The sequence below is a fragment of the Papaver somniferum genome, chromosome 6 (genome assembly GCF_003573695.1).
Source record: "Papaver somniferum cultivar HN1 chromosome 6, ASM357369v1, whole genome shotgun sequence".
Taxonomy (NCBI): domain Eukaryota; kingdom Viridiplantae; phylum Streptophyta; class Magnoliopsida; order Ranunculales; family Papaveraceae; genus Papaver; species Papaver somniferum.
Genome location: NC_039363.1, coordinates 2834040 through 2857329, shown reverse-complemented (window position 1 = coordinate 2857329; position 23290 = coordinate 2834040). Strand labels below are relative to the sequence as shown.

The 23290-nt window shown below is 41.0% G+C and overlaps 4 protein-coding genes across 6 annotated transcripts; 2 read left to right on the top strand and 2 right to left on the bottom strand.

The window, feature by feature from the left end:
- The first annotated feature begins 374 nt into the window (after nt 1-374).
- Nucleotides 375-3733, top strand: LOC113286679 (serine/threonine-protein kinase PBL27-like). 2 transcript variants are annotated; one of them, XM_026535270.1, is made up of 6 exons: nt 375-1555; nt 1685-1907; nt 2006-2231; nt 2313-2382; nt 2507-2779; nt 2871-3733. In XM_026535270.1, the coding sequence occupies exons 1-5, from the start codon at nt 1370-1372 to the stop codon at nt 2630-2632; spliced, it is 831 nt and encodes a 276-aa protein (XP_026391055.1). In that variant the 5' UTR covers nt 375-1369; the 3' UTR covers nt 2633-2779; nt 2871-3733. The 2 variants fall into 2 exon arrangements, with proteins under 2 accessions (XP_026391055.1, XP_026391054.1); XM_026535269.1 differs by lacking the exon at nt 2313-2382.
- On the bottom strand, nt 2959-5265 carry LOC113290321 (protein NRT1/ PTR FAMILY 5.10-like). Its single transcript, XM_026539932.1, has 2 exons — nt 4347-5265; nt 2959-4260 (listed from the first exon to the last, which is right to left on the bottom strand). The coding sequence occupies exons 1-2, from the start codon at nt 4710-4712 to the stop codon at nt 2962-2964; spliced, it is 1665 nt and encodes a 554-aa protein (XP_026395717.1). The 5' UTR covers nt 4713-5265; the 3' UTR covers nt 2959-2961.
- Nucleotides 5266-18206: 12941 nt separating this feature from the next.
- On the top strand, nt 18207-22034 carry LOC113286678 (serine/threonine-protein kinase PEPKR2-like). Of its 2 annotated transcripts, none has more exons than XM_026535267.1 (4): nt 18207-18385; nt 18537-19474; nt 20966-21262; nt 21367-22034. In XM_026535267.1, exons 2-4 carry the CDS (start codon nt 18688-18690, stop codon nt 21747-21749), a joined length of 1467 nt encoding a protein of 488 aa, XP_026391052.1. In that variant the 5' UTR covers nt 18207-18385; nt 18537-18687; the 3' UTR covers nt 21750-22034. The 2 variants fall into 2 exon arrangements, with proteins under 2 accessions (XP_026391052.1, XP_026391053.1); XM_026535268.1 differs by having other exon boundaries at nt 18207-18395.
- Nucleotides 22035-22559: 525 nt separating this feature from the next.
- LOC113285338 (mitochondrial pyruvate carrier 1-like) lies at nt 22560-23043 on the bottom strand. Its single transcript, XM_026534246.1, has 3 exons — nt 22936-23043; nt 22776-22830; nt 22560-22699 (listed from the first exon to the last, which is right to left on the bottom strand). Exons 1-3 carry the CDS (start codon nt 23032-23034, stop codon nt 22560-22562), a joined length of 294 nt encoding a protein of 97 aa, XP_026390031.1. The 5' UTR covers nt 23035-23043.
- Between the last annotated feature and the right edge of the window lie 247 nt (nt 23044-23290).

Sequence of the window (23290 nt, the reverse complement as noted above, 5' to 3'; positions counted from 1 at the left end):
CGTAAACTTTATATCATCGAAAATCATTTTAAAACACCTATGTAACGAATATAATCATGGATATCAAATTACACATATTTCTAATACTACTGATAATCAATCAAAAGGATAGTATAAGAAATATCTTCTTGTACAGTTAAATAGGTCAACTAACAGTGAAACAAAATTTTAAGGGATAATTGTTGTTTGGTACTCGAGTTTTGACCAACACCAGACTTTGGTCTAACTTTTGTCCAACGTTAGGGCTTGGTACCTGGACTGGACGTTGACCCGTATTGACTACGTTGAGTCCTACTTCCGTTTAGTAATTATTAGTAAATATAAATAAAAGTGATGGATTACAATAATACCGTTTACTCTATTAATATTTACACATTAACCATTCATTTTCCCTAATTCTTTCACCTTCTGGTCCTTCTCCTCCTCAAACCGTCGCCGCAACCACTTTCAAAGAGAACAAAACAGTTCTTCCCCATTAATACAGTACCACCAGTTCATCCACCATGAAAACCCAAAACCAGCAAACCAATCTTCCACTGCCGTAGACAAACAATAGTTACCCCCTCTCCACCTTCAGAACCATACAATCCCTTTTCTTCCCTGTTGTCTTCTTCTCAAACTCATAGCAACAGAAGTTACTATTGAAGAAAATCCGATCTGACACCAAAACCAAAAGCATCGAAAGCTAATTTGATTCAGAGAAAATGGGTAATGGATCTGACATAGAGGTTATGAAATCAATTGGGTTGGGTCTTTCTTCTTCCACTTTTATAACCCTCTGATTATTAATTTTCTCTTTCGATCTATACATATATATCTTGAATGTTGAGTTTCTTCGATTAGATTTTTTGAATTAATTTCATTGTGTGGAAACTAACATCATGGGCATAAGGAGATTCAGAAATTAATTTTTGGGTGTAAAAAGCTTGAATGAAGCTGACATTTAAAATTTTGGATGAGAAATTGACGGATATTTTCTTGAAAACATTCTGTAAATTGAACTCAAAAGTGATGGATTTGTTGTTTTTGTTTGAAAATGGGGAAAGAATGATATGACAGTAAAGATATCAACAACAATAACAATGGGTGATGGATGTATTGAGATGTGACTATGGAGAGTAACGAAGAAGAATTAGGGAAACTGGATTGATCTAATAGATCCAGAAGACGAAAGTGATGGCGGTGGAGGCGGTGCTGACTATCTGTCATCTTCTTCCTGTCTCAGAACCTTTATCTATTCCACAGCCTGCTCTCACTCCCATATTCAATGTGACCCATTGTCTGTCAACAAGTGTATATGTTCTTCCTTCAATATTTTGTTTCCAATCTCTCTTTCTTCCTCACTCATATCAATCTCTAGAAGACTAAAATGGCAAAGAAATCGAGTTTTAAATTTGTTGGAAGCTCCAGTAACAATGTTGAAGATCATACTTGCATCACTAAGTTTAAGTTTCAGGAACTTGCTGCGGCCACAAAGGATTTTGCATCACAATCCCTTTTCGGCCAAGGAGAATACAGGCGTACATTCAAAGGCTGCTTAAAGAGCAGTGGACAGGTTAGTCTATCAATTAAGAAATTTGTGAATTTTTGAAATGCTGTTTCAATTATCATTACATTAGCAGTCATAGTCTTTGCACTGACTCAGAAATTTGCTCTTGAATTACTTGTGGTGAGTAATGTGCAGAAATCATCTTCACAGGATGTTGCAATTAGACAAATTGACGATGAAAGCATCTTTACGATTCACGGATACCATGACCCGTCATTGATTTCGGCAATTCAGATGCGTGTCCTTTTGCACCATCCTAACATAGTCGATCTGATAGGTTACAGCATCAATGACAAAGACCAGATGTTTCTTATTTATGACTTCATGCCATTGGGATCCTTGAAGGATTATTTGCATGGTAAGATGCACCTACTAACTCTGTCTCTTTCTTGCATTTGACCTCACTCTGTGGAGGACCAAGATGATTCGAAAATTATATCATTGTTTCTGCTTTAGTTCTTCTGCGCAATAAGAAGCCTCTGGATTGGAATACGAGAATGAAAATTGCAGCTGGTGCAGCTAAAGGAATAAAATACTTGCACGATAAATCAACTCCTCCCGTTATCCTTAGAAATATTAAACCCTCCGACATTCTCCTATCCGCTGAATATCACCCAAAACTGTCAGATTTCCTCGGGTTCAAGGAGCGCATTCCAGATCATGACGAGTCTAGCCATACAAGGTAATTCAGCTGTCAGTGTCATCGCCATGCACCTGAATTTGTTGGACATTGTAAGCTCACTTAACAATCTGACATCTACAGTTTCGGCTTAGTCTTGCTTGAACTAGTTTCAGGGCGCCTGGCAGAGATTGAGCCTAGTCTCATTGGATGGGTAAACTGTTTAGTTGTTTATATTACGTACATTTTTAACTTTTAAGACAAACAGGAAAACTCAACAGATGCAGATTGAGAAAATACCATCAGCTGATTGAATTTCTTGTTTGGTGAGTGTGCAGGCAAAGCCTATACTGGCAGGCGGTAAAGGAATTCACTGCGGTTGCAGATCCACTACTGAAAGGGCATTATCCAGAGCAAGGCTTGTACCAAGTTCTTTCTCTTGCATCTCAGTGTTTACAGCGTAAAATTGTCAGTTGGCCTCGTATGGGATATGTTGCTAAAGTTCTCTCAAATTTGGCTTCTGAAATTTACGACCCAAATGCTGTCCAAATTAATTGAGCAGGCTCATTGGCAGTTGGCAACATTGAGAAAGAGCAATGGCGACACGTCTGGTCAGTTGTATGATATTTATAGTGTCAGATTTTAGAAACTGACAGCCTACATTATCAGAATTCTTGAAATTTTGTTGTTATTTCTTTTCAGGTGTAGTAAAAACACAATTTAGAATGGGATCAATGACGCAGTTTGACAGCAAACTCTATTTTATTGGCAAAAAACCAGAGTTCTGCTTATCTTATATTGAAGCTTCTCTTCTATACAAATATGTTTTTGAATAACACAAGAAAGCAAATAGCTCTAATGTGCTAAGTCCTGCAAGAAGCCAATAGAAGTAGTCCAGATGCGCGCGGTTGAGATTATTCGCGAACCAACCATATTGCCCATCCGCGCTAGTTACCTTCTGAACAGTGGATATAAGAAAGCCACTGGTGAAATTCCCTACACCGAACACACTAGTGTTCAAGGCGAGACCCATGCTTTTTAATCCATTTGGTACCTGATCGTAGAAAAATTCTTGTAAACCAATACTGGTGAATGCAATAGCAAGACCAGACACCACGTATTGCGGAATCAACCACCAGACACTCATTGGCACCGCTGCATTTGGTGTATCGACTAATCCGAAATCTATTGCAGTTTGAAGTCTTTTATTCTCCACTACAGCTGCAATCACCATGGATATTGCTGTAAAAAATATGCCAGTCCCAATTCTCTGGAGCATAGTTATGCCATTTGGTCTGCCAGTAATAGCTCGCGCAAGAGGAACAAATAGACGGTCGTATAATGCAGCAAAGAGAATGATAGATAAACCAATGAAAAGCTGAAGTGATGCAGCAGGTATCTGAAACTTTGGACCAATTGTTCTGTCCATCGTGCTGCTTTGTTTTGTAAACAATGTCATGTTTTGAGCAATCGCCACCGGATATATCAAACATATGATCCACAATGGAATCAACCGTAGTAAAGATTTTGCTTCTTCAACATTGGCATTTGAGTTGCCGACAAAAGCTTCCAATGCCTCATCTTTGCTAGTGTTTGATGATGAAGTGATTCTCCAATTTTTTGCAGCTGCAACTAACACCTCGGTTATTCCTAATAATGGGTTCCCCCTTGCCTCATCTATGACGCTATAACGATACGTTTTGATTCCAGACAAGAAAACAATTAGTGCCACTACAGATGAAATGCACAGAATGCCAAATCCAAGACTCCAACCCAAATTATCTTGAATGTAGTTTAATATTGTGTTAGCACCAGTGCCTCCAACAGATATTCCAATTTGCCACCAGTTGAAAAATGAACTCTTGGATTTGATCTCATTCGGGTTTCGCCCATCAAATTGATCTGCACCAAAAGCTGGTGCACATGTTGCAAATCCAGCAGAACCAATTGCAACTAAATACAGTGAAAAGAAGAAGAAGTTTACTTGCAAACAAGAAGGTGAAGCGCAGGAGATATCGTCCTTGGTGTTATTAACACAATCCGTCGTCTTTGCAGAACCATTCAGAGTCGATAAAGTCAACAATCCAAGCCCCTAAACACACAGTTAAAATAAACAATCAGAAAAGTAGAGCGAAAACATGAACAAAAGCTTACAGAGAGTTGAGGGAAACGAATTACCGATATGCAGAAGCAAGAAGAGACTAAAACGATACGAAATCGTCCAAGATAAGAATCAGCTACGAAACCAATGAGTAACGGAAGCATAAACACAACACCAACCCAAATATTTACATTTAAAGCAGCTGTAGCTGTAGATTGACCAAACTGATTAGTGAGATAACTAATCAAGTTGGATAAAATCCCGAAAAATACAAAGGCGTCGACACAATCGATAACTAGTACTCGAGAAGCTGATTTCCATCCACCAAACTCACTATTCATTACAAATTTCTCTCCTTTGTAATTCACCATACTTTGTAATTCAATATTTTGCAACAAAGTTTCTTCATGGCTATTGACACCACCAGCTCCTGTAACCTCCATTAATGTCTATTTCTTTCTCTAGAGTATAGAATGAGAAGTAGCAGCACAAATTTTTGGTGATTTGATATTGAAATTATGATGCATTATAAGGTGTTTAAGTTCTGGCACATAGTGCAGGACCATGATTAAGACATATTCTCTAAATAATGCACAGTTGGTGGCGTGGGCATTATTGAATACCAAGAAGAGTACACTAAAAAATAAAAGTTTGTTTATTAAGGGATCAACATAATTTAGAGATAATCTCTTATCAATGGGAAATGTGAAGCTTACAAAAACAGCTCCTTGTGATCAAATTCAACGCAGCACACATTGATTCCTCCCCAAATGAAATTAAGTTGTGATTCGTGTGTGTTGCTTGGTTGTATTTCTGTATTACTACTAGGGACTAACACTGTTTGTATGGTAAAATTACTTCTACCCCAAACACAAATCTGATGATGATTTTGCTAAGAATTGAACCTCTGCTTCAAACTCCAATTGGATTGAATAATGAGGGTACCTGTAAAAAATCCTTCGATGCTAAAATCAGTTTAGGAATTTTTCACAGGAGTTTTTGTGGGAAAAATTGCATACCATCGTTGGGTTGTAAAACCTCCTTTTATATGTTTACAAATTTCCGTTTTAAATGCAGGCATGAATTGCAATTACTAGCCATGCATGCCTCCTGCAGTAATTGACCCTTGCATGCCTCCTGCAGTAACTGCCCCCTGTAGCAAATGATATTGCCTGGCCCAAGTTAAATGTACATGCCTAGCCTAAAGGAGAGAAGTGTGCATAAGCACATAGTGGGGCGACAATATCCACAAAGCAAACAACATGGGGCTGAATTATCCAGGGCTACGAGATTAAATTGTGTTGCGCAACACTGGATTGGGACTACCGAGTTAAGTTGCGCTAGCTTCACCGAATCAGGGCTACGGTAATAAGTAGCGTCGTGCTACACCAAATCGGTACTACGGGATTATGTTAATGCTGCTACACGGAATCATCGGCTGCGACCGCCGGCTCTGGCTGCTGCTGTCGTCGTCGCCGGAGAAGATGAAGATTCCAGCGACTGCTGCTGTCGACGTCGCCGGAGAAGATGAAGATTCCGGCGAATGTTGCTATCGACGACGCCAGAGAAGATGAAGATTCCGACGACTGTTGTTGTGGACATCGCCGGAGAAGACGAAGATTCCGGCGACTGCTATTGTCGACGTCATGACGGAAGATTTTAACGATGTTAAAACGGTAACGGAATATTGTGTGAATATGTTGGTGCGGTCTCTAATGGTAACAGAATATACTAAAGAATCATTGCTGATGACGTCATCGCTTAGCCAGCTGCTGACCGTGCTTTACTGATGGCGTGTCAGTCTCTGGTTGGTCAAACGATGCTGGCGTGGCACATCATTGCCCGTCCACCTTGCTGACGTGGCACGCCATTGTGCGCCCAACTGCTGATGTGTCCAACTTGTTGATGTGGCAGTTCTGACGTGCCGAACTTGCTGACGTGTCCAACTTGCTAACCTGACAGTACTGACGTGTCCAACTTGCTGACTTGGCAGTGCTGACGTGTCTCCCTAGCTGGTGTGGCGCGTTGTGATTCGTCCAACTTGCTGACGTGGCGGTGCTGATGTGTCGCCCTAGCTGGCGTGGCGGTGCTGACTTGGAAATGGTAAATTGGGTTCTCCACTTTGCTTCGCAAGGACCCATGTGAGTGGGCTTCTATGTGTGGTGCATTGGTGAGGCCTAGTTATCCATATTTGAGTTTATAAGAGGAGTATTTTTGGCTCAATGAACCATACTTAGCCTATTATGAGGAACTTTTTAGGCCTAGGTTAGCCCAATTTTGGTGTACAATGATAAAGGTACAAACATTGCCCCCTCTTAATACATGACTTGTTATGGATTAAGAAGTTTGGGCTCCCCTCTGAATTCGTATTTTGCTGGAGTGTTACATAACTCGCCCCCAAGCGTGTTGTTTGGAGTGTTGTGCAACTCGCCCCCAGGGGTGTAACGATTACGCTGGAGTGTTATGTATCTCGCCCCCAAATGGTTGAGGTGACATATAACCCGCCCCAGTATGTTTTGTGTCATGTTGTTCATGCTCGCGCAAGGGTGCACTTCCTTGCTGCATTTCGCTCGCGCATGGACTATGAAGTTGAGTTTTTCTGCTATCTTGAATTCACGCAGGGGGCCAATCTTGCTATTCAAGATGCGCGCAGAATTGAGATGTGTACATTTTCACATGCATGGGCAGGTGAAAATGTTCGCCACATTTGGTGATGTCCCATATGATGGGGATACAATTGGGATAGGGAAAGAAATGCTCGAACTGTGCATTCGCCCTATCTGCGAGGTGTCAGAGACGTTGCTGACAGTAAAATCGAGATGTAATTTGTTTCGTCGTCTTAGGATCGACTGTGTATTCGAACCTCCCGCAATAACTTATAATTTAACACAAATTTTTTGATAAAGTGTGGAATATCAAAATAATGTTGAATTAAATTTCTAAATATAAATAACAAGATAAGTACTTACTGCCTGACAACGGCTGCCTCGTTAAAACCTTTGTGTGGAAAACCCAGTGGGATAAAATCATCATAAAGGAAAAAGAATGCAGCACAACAGGATTTGAAACTAATCCTAAGGAAAAACCGTCGAGGTTCCTTAGGTAGTAAGCGCCCTGAGATGTTGGCCTATCCACTATGTATGGACCTTCCCAGTTTGCTCCGAGCTTCCCATAGTTTGGTTCCATTGTGGCTGCTCAGGTTTTCTTCAAGACATACTCCCATGGATTAAATGACCGTTCTTGGACTTTATGATCATATCTCAACTTGATTGCCTGCTGGTATCGGACCAAACGTTGTAAAGCCGTTTCTCTTTGTTCTTCCAACAACTCTTTATCCAAAGCCAGTATGTTGTCGTTCTTCCCAGATTTGTCAGCACGAGTTTTGGTCGTCTTGAGATGTACATCGGTGGGTATGACTGCCTATGTCTCATAAGTCAGTGCAAATGGTGAAAATTCAGTGGATCTTTTTGGGTCGTCCGATAGGACCATAAGACTCCGGGGAATTCTTCTGTTCACTTCCCCTTCGCTTTCTCCAGCCTTTTCTTGAGATTGTCCATGATAACGCGACTGGTCGCTTCCGCCTACCCGTTGCTCTGAGCATAGTAATGAGACGAGAAATTGTGGCGAATATTCAGGTTCTTGCAAAAATCTTTGATCACCCCAGAATCGAACTGCTTCCCATTGTATGATATAATTGCGTCTGGGATTCCAAATCTGCAGATGATATTCTCCCATATGAACCTTTTCACGTCATGTTTGGTAACGTGTATTAGCGCCACTGCTTCGACCCATTTGGTGAAATAATCAGTAGCAGCTAGTACGAATTTAACGCCTCCAGGAGCTTTGGGAAGTGGTCCGACGATGTCTATCCCCCACATGAAGAATGGCCAGGGACTAAAAACCGGATGCAATTTTTTGGCGGGCCTTTTAGGAATTGGAGCGTATTCCTGGCAGGGCACGTATTTTTATGCGTATTCTTTAGCATCTTTCTGCATGTATGGCCAGAAGTATACCTGGGCAAGTATCCTGTGCGCAAGACTGCGCCCCCAGAATGGTTGCCACATATTCCTTCATGAACCTCCGCCAATATCTGTTGCCCTTCTTCTGCTGATATGCACCGCAAAAATGGCTCCAAAGTTACAAGTTTGCGACACAGCTGTCCCTCGATCATTGAATATCTCTAAGCGTTCTTCTTCACCTTTGAAGCGAGATGCTCATCTTCTGGGAGTTCATTGGTTGTCAAATACCGAACATAAGGTTGACGCCAGTCTGAAGTATTTTCAGAAGACTGCTGGAATTATCTATCACTGGACTGTCAACATCCATATTCTCGAAGTTCTCGTTATTTCCTTGTGTTGATGTAGTTTCCCTCTCGCCTCCACTAGCGTGTTCGAGAGCCAAAAAAAAGTGGCTGTCGGAGATGCTAGGTAGATCTTGGAAATCCACCATAACGAAACGGGAAGAATCAGTTTCGACTGCAGAGGAAAGGTATGTTAAAGCATCTACGTGCCTGTTTTCCAGCCGTGGTCGCTGCTCAATAGAGAATTGGTCGAATTTATTTGTAAGCTCCCTCATATGATCCAAATATAGGGCCATCATCTCTTCCTTGGCTTTGTAGGTCCCCAGAAACTGGTTAACTACCAGCATGGAATCAGTTACCATCTTCACGTTCTTCGAATCTAACTGTTTGACAGCCTCTAAGCCGATAATTGAAACTTCATTATTTGATGCCTGAAAACCCATCCTGGTCGCTTTCTCGATCCTCGAACCTTCTGGGGTAAGGATGACACATCCAACTCCATCTCTACTAACATTTGATGACCCATCAGTAAATACGGTCCATAACGGTTCAGGTGTATCGACCTCCATTGCGGACTCGCCCCCAGTCTGGTCGGTGGTTGGCACTATGGGTTTGAACAACTCTTCTTCTTCTTTGATAACTGTTTGTATGTCGTCCATAGGGAAATCTGCTAGCAGTGCATCCAGGGCGTGCCTCTTTTCTGCAGTCCTGGTCTCGTACTTGATCTCATACGCCCCCAAGAAATTTGACCATATGGCTAGTCTGCTGGAATCATCCGCACGTTCCAGTATTCTCTTCAGTGGGTATTCCGAGTAGACAACGATCTGCCTCCCTTGAAAATAAGGTTTGAGGCGACGAGATGCATGGAGTAGTGAAAGTGCTATCTTTTCGATCCTTTTATACCGGGTTTCCGCTCATGTCAATGACTTACTGACGAAGTAAACAGGTTTTTCATGTAGATCCGTAACAAACAACACTGCACTTACAACATTCTCTGTTGCAGCCAGATAGACCCCAATGGATTGTCCAGTTTTTGGACTCACCAAAACTGGAGGAGTTGACAAATACTGTTTTATCTCATCGAAAGCTTTTTCGCACTCATCTGTCCAACCAAAATTGACTGATTTCTTCAACACGTCAAAGAATGGTTTGAATTGATCTGAAGAGCGTGAGATGAAACGATTTAAAGCTGCTAAACGTTTCGCTAGTCTTTGTACCTCCTTCTTCGTTCTTGGGGATGGCATCTCTCTGATGACTCTAATTTTCTATGGATTCGCCTCGATTCCTCTGTGCGTCATCAAGTACCCAAGGAATTTTTTCGATGATAGCCCGAATGAGCTTTTGGCTGGGTTGAGCTTCATATGATACTGCCTTAAGATATCGAACCTCTTATGCAGATCGAGAAAATTTGACTCCTTTTGCTCAAATTCACTACCATGTCGTCGATATATACTTCCATCGACTTCCCAATCAGATCCTCGAACATATGGTCTACCAAATGCTGGTAGGTCGCCCCTGCATTATTTAGCCCGAACGACATTACAGTATAGCAATAAACCCCTCTGTCAGTAACAAATGCAATATGCTCTTGATCTTCCTCGAACAAAGGTATTTGGTTATACTCTGAAAAACCTTCCATGAATGAAAGTCTCCCACACCCTGAGATTGTATCCACCAAATCTCTTATCTGTGGCAGCGGGTAAGGATCACTCGGACATGCTTTATTCAAATCAGTAAAATCGATACAAACACGAATTTTACCATTCTTCTTTGGAACGGGTACAACATTTGACAACCAGCTTGGATACTGCACTGGTCGAATAAAGCCTGCTTCCAACAGTTTTTCGATTTCTGCAGTAACTCTATGTCTTTTGCTTTGCGCCATGTTTCTGATTTTCTGACGAACCGGACGGAACTTCTCGTCGATATTTAGCTTGTGGAAGTCTACGTTCGGATCTATCCCGGTCTTCCCCTACGAACGTTGTTTTGTGCTTCTCATATCCAATCTGGACCTCAATCAATTTCTCAACTGTTGGGGGTTCAGCTGCGTCCTCTCCCATATATGATTATGGAGGGAGAGGGTTCTGTAACTGCTATTTCTGCTTGACTCGCATGATTTGGTTCCCTCTAACTTCTGACTTCTTGTAATCGTCCATAGCACTCTCACGGCACTTGTGGGAGGCCATCTGGTCACTCCTAACTTTTACGGTTCCTTCAGGGGAAACAAACTTCGAATATTGATGATATGAGGATGTGACTGCACCGATCTCATTCAGCCAGTCTCGTCCTAAAATCGCGTTGTAGGGAGCTCTACAATCAAGCAATAAGAAATTGCCTAGAACAGACTTGTCATCCACTGTTATAGGAATCTTTACTTTTCCAACCGCCTTTGTAACTTCGCCGCTGAAACCAATAATTTGATTTTTTTCCTCCTCAATCAAGTCGTGTGGCAGATTCATAGAGGAATAAGCTCCTGAAAACAACACTCTTACTGAGCTTCCTGTGTCCACTAGAATCCAGTGTACACGAAACAGGCCAAGCCAAGCAGTTATAACGATATCATAATTCTGTGGAGCATATACACCTATCATGTCTGCTTCATAGAACTCGATTTTCGTGCACCCAAGCTCCAGAATTTATGCTCCATTTCCACTGACAAATTCAATATGATTTGTCAAGTACCATTCTTTTAACTGCTTGAGTTTACTCCTGGTTTCATTTTATGATGCCCGCCTGATCATCAAATGGATCCTGGCGTGACTGACATTTATCACATGTGCGTTAATCACGTGTGTTGTTCCAAACTTTCCAGGACATTTACCAAATTCCTTTTCAGGTACTCTTGCAGCTTTCCAGCGTCGATCATTCGCTGGACCCCGATCTGTAGAGCGCGACAATTTTCGGTCTTGTGACCATGGTATTTATGGAACTTGCAGTATTTGGTTCTATCACGTTTATCACGTGTCTATGCTGGCAAAGGATGAGGGGGGGCTCAAATCCTTACTGATTTTCTCGTACAACTCTGCGAGCTGTATATTCAATGGCGTCAGCTTTATGTCATGAAATTTCTGATACCCAGTTTCCATTCGTTCGCGTTGGTTATTCTCTCGGACTTGACCTCTATCATTGTGTTGGCCGCTCGAACGGTTCTTCAACTTGTCTTTTCTCCCATCATTTGGATGATTGGATGATCTCTTAACATATCTCGTCTCTCGATCTTTGGAATCATCCTCCACTCGAGCATATTATTCCACTCGATCATACAGTCCTTCCAGAGTCTTTGGTGGTCTCTTGACCAAGAAACCGTACACACCTCTTTGATCGTACTGGTATGCCTGCTTGTAGGCTGCGATGACGATTTGATCGTTGGCACTATCAACTTCTGCTAACTATTGCTTGAAGCGTCGAGTAAACTGTCTGATGCTTTCCTCCTTCCGAATTGCTAGAAGGAATAAATCGTGGCATCCCTTCCGATCACGTTTGTTGTACTTGTAGTGTGAGCAGAATTCTCCAACCAATTCATGGTAAGTACCGATTGACTGTGCCGAGAGTTTATTGAACCATTTTATTGCTCCTCTAGCGAGTGACTGTGGAAACATTTTTCACATCAACTCATCACTGTACTGACACAAAATCATGGAAGTTTCATAGTGTAAAACATGCTGATCTGGATCGTCTATTTTCTCATCGAATTCTGGCATCTTTAGAACCATAAAATTCATTGGCGGCCGGAATTCTCTGATATTTAGCTTGAAAGGGGCTCCTGCAGAGCGATGCAACTGGTTTATCTTTTCTTCTCTTGACTTCTTTTTCGACATTACTTTCCCGATCATCTTGTAAAGGCGAGCTTCTGTTATTGCGCCCACGTCGCCATATGTGGAACTGTCTTCCTGCTCATAATCTCGGTCTTCTGGAACATGAGTTTTAGATCTCAATCTTTTCCTTTGGCGTCCAGCGGGCTTTTTTGTATCTCTACCTTGCTCCGAACGAACATAGTAATCGGGAGAAACTTCCCTCTCATCGTGTAGATCTCGAACCTCATCCTCGTCGTACCTGAGACGTTTTGAACTGATGTTAGTCCTAGCCGCACTATGCTGAGTTGCAGCTGGCCGGGTCCCTGCTCGACTGGGTAGTATAGGCCTTCGCTTGGGAAATTTTCCAATGGGTAACAGATTTCTTTCTGGTCAATCAAGATCGATCACTTCTCTGTTTGAGTCTGCATCTTTAGGGTCAATTCAACTTCCAAGACGTTGCCATACAAACTCTCCCCTATGGCTGTTCAGAATACCAGACCTGGGTCGAGGATGGTTTTCACGTTCTAACCTCAGAAGAGCGTTCTCCTTCTCCAACTCGTTCAGTCGATCGAGTAACAGTTCTTCCTTTGTACTAGGAGTCGTGGTGCGGCCATCTTGCAGGTCCTCTTTGATCGTTTGTCCTCCTAGACGGGTTTCCTCGAACTTGTGGGTTTTCCCCATCAACATCCATTCCTTCGTTATCTCGATCTCGACCACGATCCAGGGATCTGTTATGAGAACGATTTCGATCTCGGTCACGATCTAAGGCTCTGTCATGAGAACGATTTTGACCCTTCCTGTTTCCAGTGGGTACTGCTGGGGCTGACTAAACCTCAATTTCGTGCTCTTCAGCTTCGCTTCTCCAGTGGTGTTGGGAATCGTTAGTTGAATCGTCCCTTCCTGCAGTTTGTCTGATTACTGCCATAACTCGATCTGGTAAAACACGATAATCTTTTCTTGAAAAAGAGTGCCTAGCATAGCCTAAAGGAGACAAAAGTGCATAAGCCCACAGTGGGGCGAAAATATCCACAAGGCAAACAACATCGGACTGAATAATCCAGGGCTATGAGATTAAATTGTGTTGTGTAACACTAGATCGAGACTACCGAGTTAAGTTGCGCTAACTTCACCGAATCAGGGCTACGGTAAAAAGTAGCTGATGAGTGCTAAAAAGTGCATATTTCTATATATTTTTCTTGGCATTTAACTCATCCTTTGTGCATTAATTCTACATTTTATCCCATATTCTGTATTTTCATTGTTTTTAAGAATAAATATTTTTATTAATTAATTTTGCCTTTTTAGGTAATAAATAAAGACTAGATGAGTTGCGGAGCGAAAAGAGCAAAGACACGAAAAAAAAGCCGGAGGAAACTCTAGCGGAAAAGAAGTGCAGAACGCGGTATGGAAGACTCAAGGATGAAAATGGGCTTAAAAAGGAAGAAATTGTTCTTAAAGAAGAAGTGGGCTCAAGATTACCTAAGCCCAAATCCAATTCCTAAACCCAAACCCATATCCTAAACCCAAAATTCAATACCCAAACCCGTTTTCCTTCTTAACCGTAAGATTGGATCCATTCCATCATCCAACGGTCGCTGCGTCATCATTCATCAGATTTCGATGCACCTGACCAACACTACAACATCTAACTCCATCTTGAGCCGTTAGTTTTGTTGTATTTTTGCATCCAACTGTCGCTCATAATCTGTCTCCATCTCGCCGTTAGATTTGTTTCAGAAGTTATCATCCCACGGCCCAGCTTCGCGAAACATCAAAATCTTTATCCCTGCCTCACACCTTAATACCCAAATACCTAATACCCACACCCAAACACACCCTTCTCCCAAAACCATCGACTCCACCTTCTTCCCCTCTCCGTCTGCAGAACCCATGTCCGTCATCATCACCACCACCTTTCCCAACCACTTTCTCTAACAAATCCGAGAACCCATCATCACAATCATCCCTATCTCCACTTTTATCAACCTAATCCGTTGTTCTCTAGCGCTGTGAACGATTAGGTCGAAGACAGTGGAGTAGGAATTGAGTATGGATGATTTGACACTACATCTCACATCACAGGAGCATGGGAAGAGCAGGAGAAGACGAATAAGAAGCATGGGTCGAAGCTCTCAAGTGTTTTCAGATATTAGGTATGCATTAATTTCAATTTTTATCAAACCCTAATTTTTCTGTTTTTTTGGGGATTTTGGAGAGATTGTGTATAAACAATAAATAGATGCTTTGGGGTGTTGTAATAGGTGTTCTTGGGTTAGCCGAGATACCCCCTAATTGGGTTAATTTTAATTTCAATTTCATGTTTAATTTCAATTTCAATTATACTGTCAGTACTTGTTCTTCACTGTTAAACTCTGTTCTGATGTTATGTTCATGTTCTTGTGTATGTTAATGTTCATGTAAATCACCATGTTTGTTATGTTCTAATTCACCACTAGGGTGAGAAGACAACTGAACTTTGTTGGTTAGCCATTTGGGTTAGACCCTGTTGAGCTCAAAACATTTAGGTTAGTAACATTCCAAAGGTTCACTGGCTTGTGATTGGTGGTGCTTTAAACAGACCATTAATGCTAGGAGTTAGTGATAATCTAAGGGATTCACAAAGCCATATTAGTTAGAGACCTAGACTCTAAATGACCAGTGATTGCCTATGCTTTAATCAGATAGGCAATGCTAGGGGTTATCCAAGGACTTTAGGTAGTTAACTAGCCACATGACAGGGATGTAACCAAGGTGAACTAGCTAGGTGAAGGAGAATTCTCATCCATCTTCATACACTTCCATCTTCAACTGTTTTGCTTGTTTTCTGTTTTCTTTCATTTTTTTTACCTTCATTGCTCACTGTTTGTTTTCCCCTCATGCTCACAGTGGTGTCTTAGCACCACAATCTTTACTTGTTTCACTCACTATTTACTGCCCCCATTCAGCTCTCATACATCAGTCCATTCAGCTCCATGTTAGCTTAGGAAGCAGCTAGAGAAGCTAGTAAGCAACATTTGCTCCCCCTTGTCCCTGTGGACTTTCCCTTTCTTCCCATTCTAGCTACAATTGACCCTGTATACTTGCAGGTCAATTTGTAGGTTGTTTATAAAACCCACCAGTAGAATTGTGCTACACCAAATCTGGACTACGTGATTATGTTACTGCTGCTACAAGGAATCATCGGTTGTGGATGCTACTGTTGACGTTGCCGGAGAAGATGAAGATTCCGACGACTGTTGTTGTCGACGTCGCCGGAGAAGATGAAGATTCCGGCGACTGCTGTTGTCGACGTCATGACTGAAGATTTTAACGGTGTTAAAACGGTAACGGAATATTCTGTGAATATGCTGGTGCCGTCTCTAACAGTAACGGAATATACTACAGAATCATTGCTGATGACGTCATCACTTAGCCAGCTGCTGACCGTGCTTTGCTGATAACGTGTCAGTCTCTGGTTGGTCAAACGATGCTGACGTGCCTGTGATGACGTGGCACCCTGTCTGAAGTGGCACATCATTACCCGCCCTCCTTGTTGACGTGGCTATGATGATGTGGCATCCACGATTCGTCCACCCTGCTGACGTGACCTCCTAGATGACGTGGCACACCACGATTTTACCACCTTGCTGACGTGGCACATCATAGTACGCCAACTACTGACGTGGCAGTGTTGACATGTCTAACTTGCTGACGTGGCAGTACTGACGTGTCCAACTTGCTGACGTGGCAGTACTGACATGTCACCTTAGCTGACGTGGCACGTTGTGATTCGTCGAACTTGCTCATGTGGTAATGATGATGTGTCGCCCTAGCTGACGTGGCGGTGCTGACGTGAAAATGGAGTTCTCAACTTTGCTTGTCAAGGACCCATGTGAGTAGGCTTCTATGTGTGGTGCATTGGTGAGGCCTAGTTAGCCATATTTGGGTTTATAAGAGGAGTATTTTTGCCCAATGAACCATACTTAGCCTATTATGAGGAACTTTTTAGGCCTAGGTTAGTCCAATTTTGGTATACAATGATAAGGGTACAAACAAACACCATGTTTGTTTGGGACCTTTGGGTTTAACTTGACATATGAGTCTGACTCGCCATCTGACTTGGGGCGAGTCGGATTGGGGTCCGACTTGATTCATACATCTAACTCGGAACTATTACAGTCATTTATCATTTTGTACCTGATTCGTCGGGCACGAATCTGACTGGAATCAAAAAGATTATGAAACTTTACTATTTTATGATTTTTCAGATGAGTCAAATCAAACAAGTCAGTTAATTCTAGGGATGCATAAGACCCACCCACCAAACACAAACCCGCCCGTATTCGTTAAACCCGTGGGTTTTTAGTCCATACCCACCCGTTGTGGGTGCGGGGGTTGGTTATGAAAATAAAAACCCGCTGTTTGTGGGTGCGAGGTTGGTTTAAGCTAATACCCGCCCATACCCGCCCAAAAAACCCGCGTATTATATACCATTAGATAAAACTAATCCTAACCGTCCATTATGAAACCCTAATACTAGTAGATAGGATAACTGATAACCCTCATTCACTTTCTACACTCTTCTCTTTGTTCGATCTCTCCTATTCTTCCTCCTCAGCTCTTCTTCTTCACATACGAACGACAATTACCAAAAATCTTCACCAGAAATCGACAACAACAACTTCGAATCTTCACCCGAATTCTTGATCCAAAAGAGAAAGAAGATGGGTTAGACTTTGTGCTTCAGTGTTTGTATGAGAACAATGAATATAGGGTTGAAAGTATTATGAAAAAGGTAAAAGAAGATCTTGTGAGACTCTTTGAATTATAAAGCGGGTCTAAACTCATACCCGCCCAACCCGTCCGCTGTTTATGGGTGCGGGGTTGGTTATGATAAAAAAAAAACCCGCAGTCTGTGGGTGCGAGGTTGGTTTTAGCTTATACCCGTCCATACCCGCCCATGTACAGCTCTAGGTAATTCAGATAAAAAACATAGTACAACCCCTCAATTTATCTTTGTTAATAACCATGATCCGTGTTCCTATCTTTGGAGCCGCTTTTGTTTTTTTTCCTAACTAAACAAATTTATCTGAATAGTTACATCTGATGCTGACTCAAAAATTAGTAAATAACAGTTCATTACTAGACAACGAACTAACCATAAAACGATGTACGACTGAGATATATGAATCGAGTCAGGTATAAAAGAGAAAAAAGTAATAAAAAAAAAATGAAGGAAAGATTTGAAATCAAACACCATTCGATGATTCCTCGAAATAAAAGACAAAAACAAATAAATAATAAATGTTTTTCTGAAAAATAAACTCAACAAAACATTTTTTTCTTCTGACTCAACAAGTATATCCGAGTTACGTCTGATTCTGACTCAAAAATTATTAAAATAGCAGTTCCTGACTCAAAAATTATTAAAATAGCAGTTCGTCAGTAGAAAACGGGTGCATCCAAATCAGAAATTGTGTACGAATCGAGCATTTACGAGTCAGATATAACAAAAAAGAAAAGATTTAAAATCTGACTCAATCCGAGTCAGACGATTCCAATCTTCCAACCCAAGGAATACAAAAGAGGTAGGCCGGCGCAGTCTATGAGACTTTAGACGCGGCTGGTCGGCTAGTCCCTTTGGTTGACTACACAGAGACCCAACACAACTAACATTCATCCTTCCCGCAATATCCAACGTTAGATAAGAACCCACCACCCAGATGTTAATACATCATCTATCCAACATCAAATAAAATAGTACATCGTGTCACAACAAAGCACCTCTCCTTTTCTCTCTCCACACGAGTCCTCCTCCCAACATATATAATTACTCTCGACGGGGACAACAAAACACACTTCCAGAAGATATCATCAAATCCCCTCTTTCTAACCTAATTCTCTAACCCTAATTCCATTTTTTCTTCTTCCAGATTTCCCAAATCCGACTCTAAATCTAACCACTGATTTCTAAGCCATATAAATACTTCTAACAAGCCTTTCTCAGATCTCCAATTTCAGAAGAAGAACAAGGGCGAAAAAGGTAATTTGCGGTAATCAAATCACTTCTCTTCTTTTTCTTCGATTTGTTTGAATATTAACGTATAGATTGATTTTTGATTTATCATTTGTAGAGTTTCTGTTAGGTATTCCATTAGATTTTTTCTGATTTGTTGAATCCTTTTTTTTTTCAGGGTTTAATCGAGGAAATTAGGTTTTTTGGATGGTTTTGGATTGTTGATTTGATTAGATTGTGGATTGAGTTAATAAAGAGGGATCTTGGCTGTTTGAGGGATTTATTGTTTGTTTGTGTATTGGATTTGATTGGATTGGGTTGAGTTCTGGATGGAGATGTTAACGAAGAAGAGGAAAGGGATAGAACCGCGTGATGAATCGTCATTTGAAATACCCGAGATTTTGAGTAGGACGCGTAAATCACCGGCTTCGTTGTCGATTGCTGGATCGCATTTTTCGTTGGAAGATTGTTCTAGGAGTAAGAAGAAGTATAAGGAAGGATTGGACACGACAAGGACGGATGTCGGTGGGGAAGGTAAGAAGAGTAGATTACCTGGGGTTGCTACTGCGCCTGCGAGTGGGAGTTCGATATCGGATTCGCACGGGAGAGGGCATAAGAGGAAGATTGGGTGTATAGAGAGTGGGATGAAGTTGAGGAGGAAGAAGAAGATTGAGCAGGAGTATGTATTGGGGAAGGAGATTGGGTTGGGTAAATATGGCTGTGTGAGATTGTGTAAGAGTAAGATTGACGGAGGGGATTTTGCTTGTAAGACTTTGAAGAAAGGGGAGGAGACTGTACATAGAGAGGTTGAGATAATGCAGCATCTGTCCGGGCATCCTGGGGTTGTGGCATTGACCGCCGTGTACGAGGATACTGAGTCGTTTCATCTGTTGATGGAATTGTGTTCTGGTGGGCGATTGCTTGATCAGATGGTGAGAGAAAGGCAGTATTCGGAGCAACGGGCTGCTAATGTGCTCAAAGAGTTGATGTTGGTGGTTAAGTATTGTCATGAAATGGGTGTGGTTCATCGAGATATAAAGCCTGAGAATATACTCCTCACGACAGCAGGAAAGATGAAGCTTGCGGATTTTGGATTAGCCATGAGGGTTTCACATGGTAATGACTCAAACTTCTGTTATGCAGGTCACTTTATCATATTACTACCATGACTATAACTAGAACATTGAACATTGCTCCATTTCGGCTATGAATATGTTAACATTTGTGTGTTGAAAACTTGATCCCTGTAACAAAATATAAAAGAAAACTCGCTGCCGATATTATGACCAATGTTAATATAAGTGCTTCCCCCCCTGCATTTTTGACACCATATTACCAAATCAATACCCTAGGACTGACGGACCAACTAAAGGAAGCAGTGGTCATTATTTCAAAAATGATATAAATTTTGCTGCTTTTGTGGTTCCTATATTTGGCCATGAATTTTGCCGCTGGCTAGTCGAGAAAGTCCTTAATTATGCCACTATGCATGCTGAAAAATTGTGTTTATTTTTGTCTCAAGGATCCAGGGAAATTGCATGTAACTAGCATGTGCTATGGATGTCTACAGTTCCAATTAGCAATGTACCACTGCACGATCATTTTAATTGTCTTGTCAGCCGTTTGTGGTTGTGAGATATTTTCTTTTTGAGTTTCTGCGTCATTAAGATATTTTCTCCCTGTTGTCATTTAGGAATAAAATGCATCTCGCATTTGTATTGGGATCATCAGCATTTGGCACATTAATTCGCATGAGGAGTCGATATTAACCAGTCTAACTGTGTAAGAGGAAGTTATCAGCATGAGTTCCTCGCAATGTAGACGCTGGTTGAGTCAGATGTCGGTATGTATATGTCTGTATGTGTATCTAACTGGTATTTTTCTGTCAGAAGTTGATTCTTGCTGTGATGGTTTGTTCAATTAAGGTACCATTCTTGTACTGAGATGGAGTCGCGCAGTAAGAGTCATGTTTGATTGTTATTAGCTCATTTGCTTCATCGGCAGAAAAATGAGTTTTCTTACATTGTTAGCGTCTGTAGAAGAGGTTCTGTTATTGTGGATGTTTCTGGGAACATGTACGAGTCTGCTGATTTCTCTCTTCTCAAGGACGCGTTTACTAACTTCTTTCAAGAGCAAGGATACTTATCTGATTACCTTTAGCCCTAGTTCTGTACATTCTATCTCATGTACTCCAATTAAGTAAAGAAGTCCCTGATCATGTAAACTTAGAATTATAGTTTTTTCTACCAAAATTGCACCATAACTGTCTCTATGGTCGCTAGATCATGCACAAAGTAGTTTATGTTGCATTTCTATGCGTCTTTACTGAAACTGCATTTAATGCTGATGGCCTTATACCAAAAAGAGGTTACACATTGGTGAAGTTGAGTGCACTTCTTGTTTTAATTCCTTTATTTATGCCCTGTCCAGTATTGAAGAAAAGATGCTTTCAGTAGGTTACAGATCATGGTTATGTTTTGTTTACTCCAATATTTGCTCCTACTTGACATTTTCTGTTTGGAACTTGGATCATAAGTATGATTTTTTTCGTTATTTCTGTTGGAACTTGGATCATAAGTATGATTTTTTTCGTTATTCTTTATGCAGGCCAGACATTGTCTGGTGTGGTAGGTAGCCCAGCTTATGTTGCTCCTGAAGTTTTGGTTGGGAATTATTCTGAAAAAGTGGATATCTGGAGTGCTGGTGTACTTCTTCACGCCCTTTTGATTGGCGTTCTTCCGTTCAAGGGTGAGTCGCTGGAAAAAGTGTTTGAGGCAATCAAGAAAGTGGAACTCGATTTTGAAACCGGAGTATGGGAGTCTATATCTCGACCAGCTCGTGATTTAATTGGACGAATGCTCACCAGGGATGTCGATGCTAGGTTAACTGCAGACCAAGTTTTAAGTAAGCCCTCAATATTATTTTGTTTTGCAGTCTCTTTCTGTTTCATACTTCTATCCTTTTTCTGCTTTACTTGTGTTTTAACTGTCCATTGTTCTTTGTTTTAGGACACCCATGGATTATATTCTATACAGAGCGGACTTTGAAGACACTATCAATCAAATCAAAATTGAGAGCTGGTAAACCCTCTAATGGAGTCCTTGAACCACAAGATTCATTAGAGAGAGCGAGGCTCACAATCAATGCACTGTGTCTCAATAGCGACTCAAATACTCGTAATCATGTTTCATCAGCATCAGTAGATAGTAGTTCAGACCAGAAGTCAGAAGAACAAGATGAGTGTGGTTTGGTTGATGCACTGGCAGTGGCAATCTCACGCGTGAGTTTATCTGAACCAAAACGTAGCAGACTCTGTGGACCTAATCATCCTATAATGAAGCAGGAGTGCTCATCTAACATGCAGTCTAACAATCTCTGTAAAGCATTCTGATATGTAACAGCAGCTGATTTCATCTTCACCAACCAACTCCTGTTAATATTATTCATAACCTCTTGACAGTCTTGGACAATAACACTGACAGCAAAATGACTTGAAGAAAGTGGTTAGCTTGATCAGGTTCTGTTTTTCTTAGGGACTCTTAGTTCTGTTTTATGCGGTTTTTTTTTTGGTTTTAGCCTTGGCTTATTTCGACATTCGTGTCAAGTGATGGATGTACATGTGTAAATAGAACAGTTCAATTAAAAATAGAGAATAAAGGATCCCGCTGATTTTCTAGTCCTGTTTTTGTAAGTTGTTTTTGATGTTAAAACTGTAAAGCTCTTGAGCAGTAAATTTTACATATTTTAGAGAAACTTCATATATTTCATAAATACAGTCTTCCTTACTATAAATGTCGTCAACAAGTGACATTTAAATACAAGGTGGAAATACTTAAAGTATCCATGGTCCCAAGACATGATGTTTACACATTAGGCAGTTGGTGCATCATATATTATTTCTTTCTTATTCCGGCAGACACACCGGGAGAATTTATTAAATTTCCGGCAAAATTCACCGGGAGAATTTGAAAAAAAAAAACAGAAAAGAGGGGGGCTGGGCCTGACCTCGAAGAAAAGGAAAAAAAAAACATGTTATACAACTTCCAAGTTTTGCAATGCAACTTGGTCGTCTTCTTTTTCTTCCTTTTTGAGCTCCAAGTACCTGCAATATTGAATATTAAGTACTTTAGGAATTAGGATGCCATACATACGAAAACTAAAACAAGTCGGATTAAAATGCTTGGGGTGAAGGTGGCTTTGCTTACCCGTGATGTTTAGCCCAACGAGAGAGCTGATAAAACTGTAACGATGCATTGCAGGTATGACATGCTAAGAGCATATAGTTGCGAGGTCGTACCATCCACGCGAATCTCATGAACGAACATGAATACCCAAACAATGCTGCACATCGAGTACAAAATAAATTCAGTATAAGAGGATTAATCTAACTCGCTTCAAATGGATGGTCGAATCTTACCTACGGTCATGTTCCCGGATATCAAGTCTGGGGTTTTCTGTATATCAGCCACTGCCTGTAGAAGCCCGTTATAATAAATTCAGCAAACAAATTCATCATTTGAAAAAAATACATCAATTGAGAAACCAGAAAAAGAAAATTGGGATTCATGTGTACATACAGAAGCAAGCAAACCGATGTTTGAAACAGGACCCCAAAAGTGAGTTGTTTTAGGCCCCATGGGACTATTCACGAACGCGCGAAACCTTTCTGCTGTCATTGAATCGTTCAAATTCACTACTGTACTTCTTGACAAAAAAATAAATAAATTAAAGTTAAAAATCATGAAACTTGAAAATAATTCAAGGGAGTATACAAATTCATACCTCTTTGCAAAGTTAAGATGTCTCAAGTAGAAATGCTCTATTCTAGTTGCAGAGGAAAGGAGATTATATTGAGAAAAGAAAGAGAGGAGACGCAACCAACTACCAGAATACTTGATAAATAAAATGATAGAGACTGACTATTCATCCTTT

Bases quoted from the DNA above. Each gene is read 5' to 3' on its own strand.
- LOC113290321 (XM_026539932.1), bottom strand. From the start codon at position 4,712: ATGGAGGTTACAGGAGCTGGTGGTGTCAATAGCCATGAAGAAACTTTG. The intron at 4,261-4,346 runs GTAATTCGTTTC...CTGTGTGTTTAG, and splicing joins CTTCTTGCTTCTGCATATCG to GGGCTTGGATTGTTGACTTT.
- LOC113286679 (XM_026535269.1), top strand. From the start codon at position 1,370: ATGGCAAAGAAATCGAGTTTTAAATTTGTTGGAAGCTCCAGTAACAAT. The intron at 1,908-2,005 runs GTAAGATGCACC...TTTCTGCTTTAG, and splicing joins CTTGAAGGATTATTTGCATG to TTCTTCTGCGCAATAAGAAG. The intron at 2,232-2,506 runs GTAATTCAGCTG...GTGAGTGTGCAG, and splicing joins GACGAGTCTAGCCATACAAG to GCAAAGCCTATACTGGCAGG.
- LOC113286678 (XM_026535267.1), top strand. From the start codon at position 18,688: ATGGAGATGTTAACGAAGAAGAGGAAAGGGATAGAACCGCGTGATGAA. The intron at 19,475-20,965 runs GTAATGACTCAA...TTCTTTATGCAG, and splicing joins AGCCATGAGGGTTTCACATG to GCCAGACATTGTCTGGTGTG. The intron at 21,263-21,366 runs GTAAGCCCTCAA...TCTTTGTTTTAG, and splicing joins AACTGCAGACCAAGTTTTAA to GACACCCATGGATTATATTC.
- LOC113285338 (XM_026534246.1), bottom strand. From the start codon at position 23,034: ATGACAGCAGAAAGGTTTCGCGCGTTCGTGAATAGTCCCATGGGGCCT. The intron at 22,831-22,935 runs GTATGTACACAT...GGGCTTCTACAG, and splicing joins ACATCGGTTTGCTTGCTTCT to GCAGTGGCTGATATACAGAA. The intron at 22,700-22,775 runs GTAAGATTCGAC...CTCGATGTGCAG, and splicing joins ATCCGGGAACATGACCGTAG to CATTGTTTGGGTATTCATGT.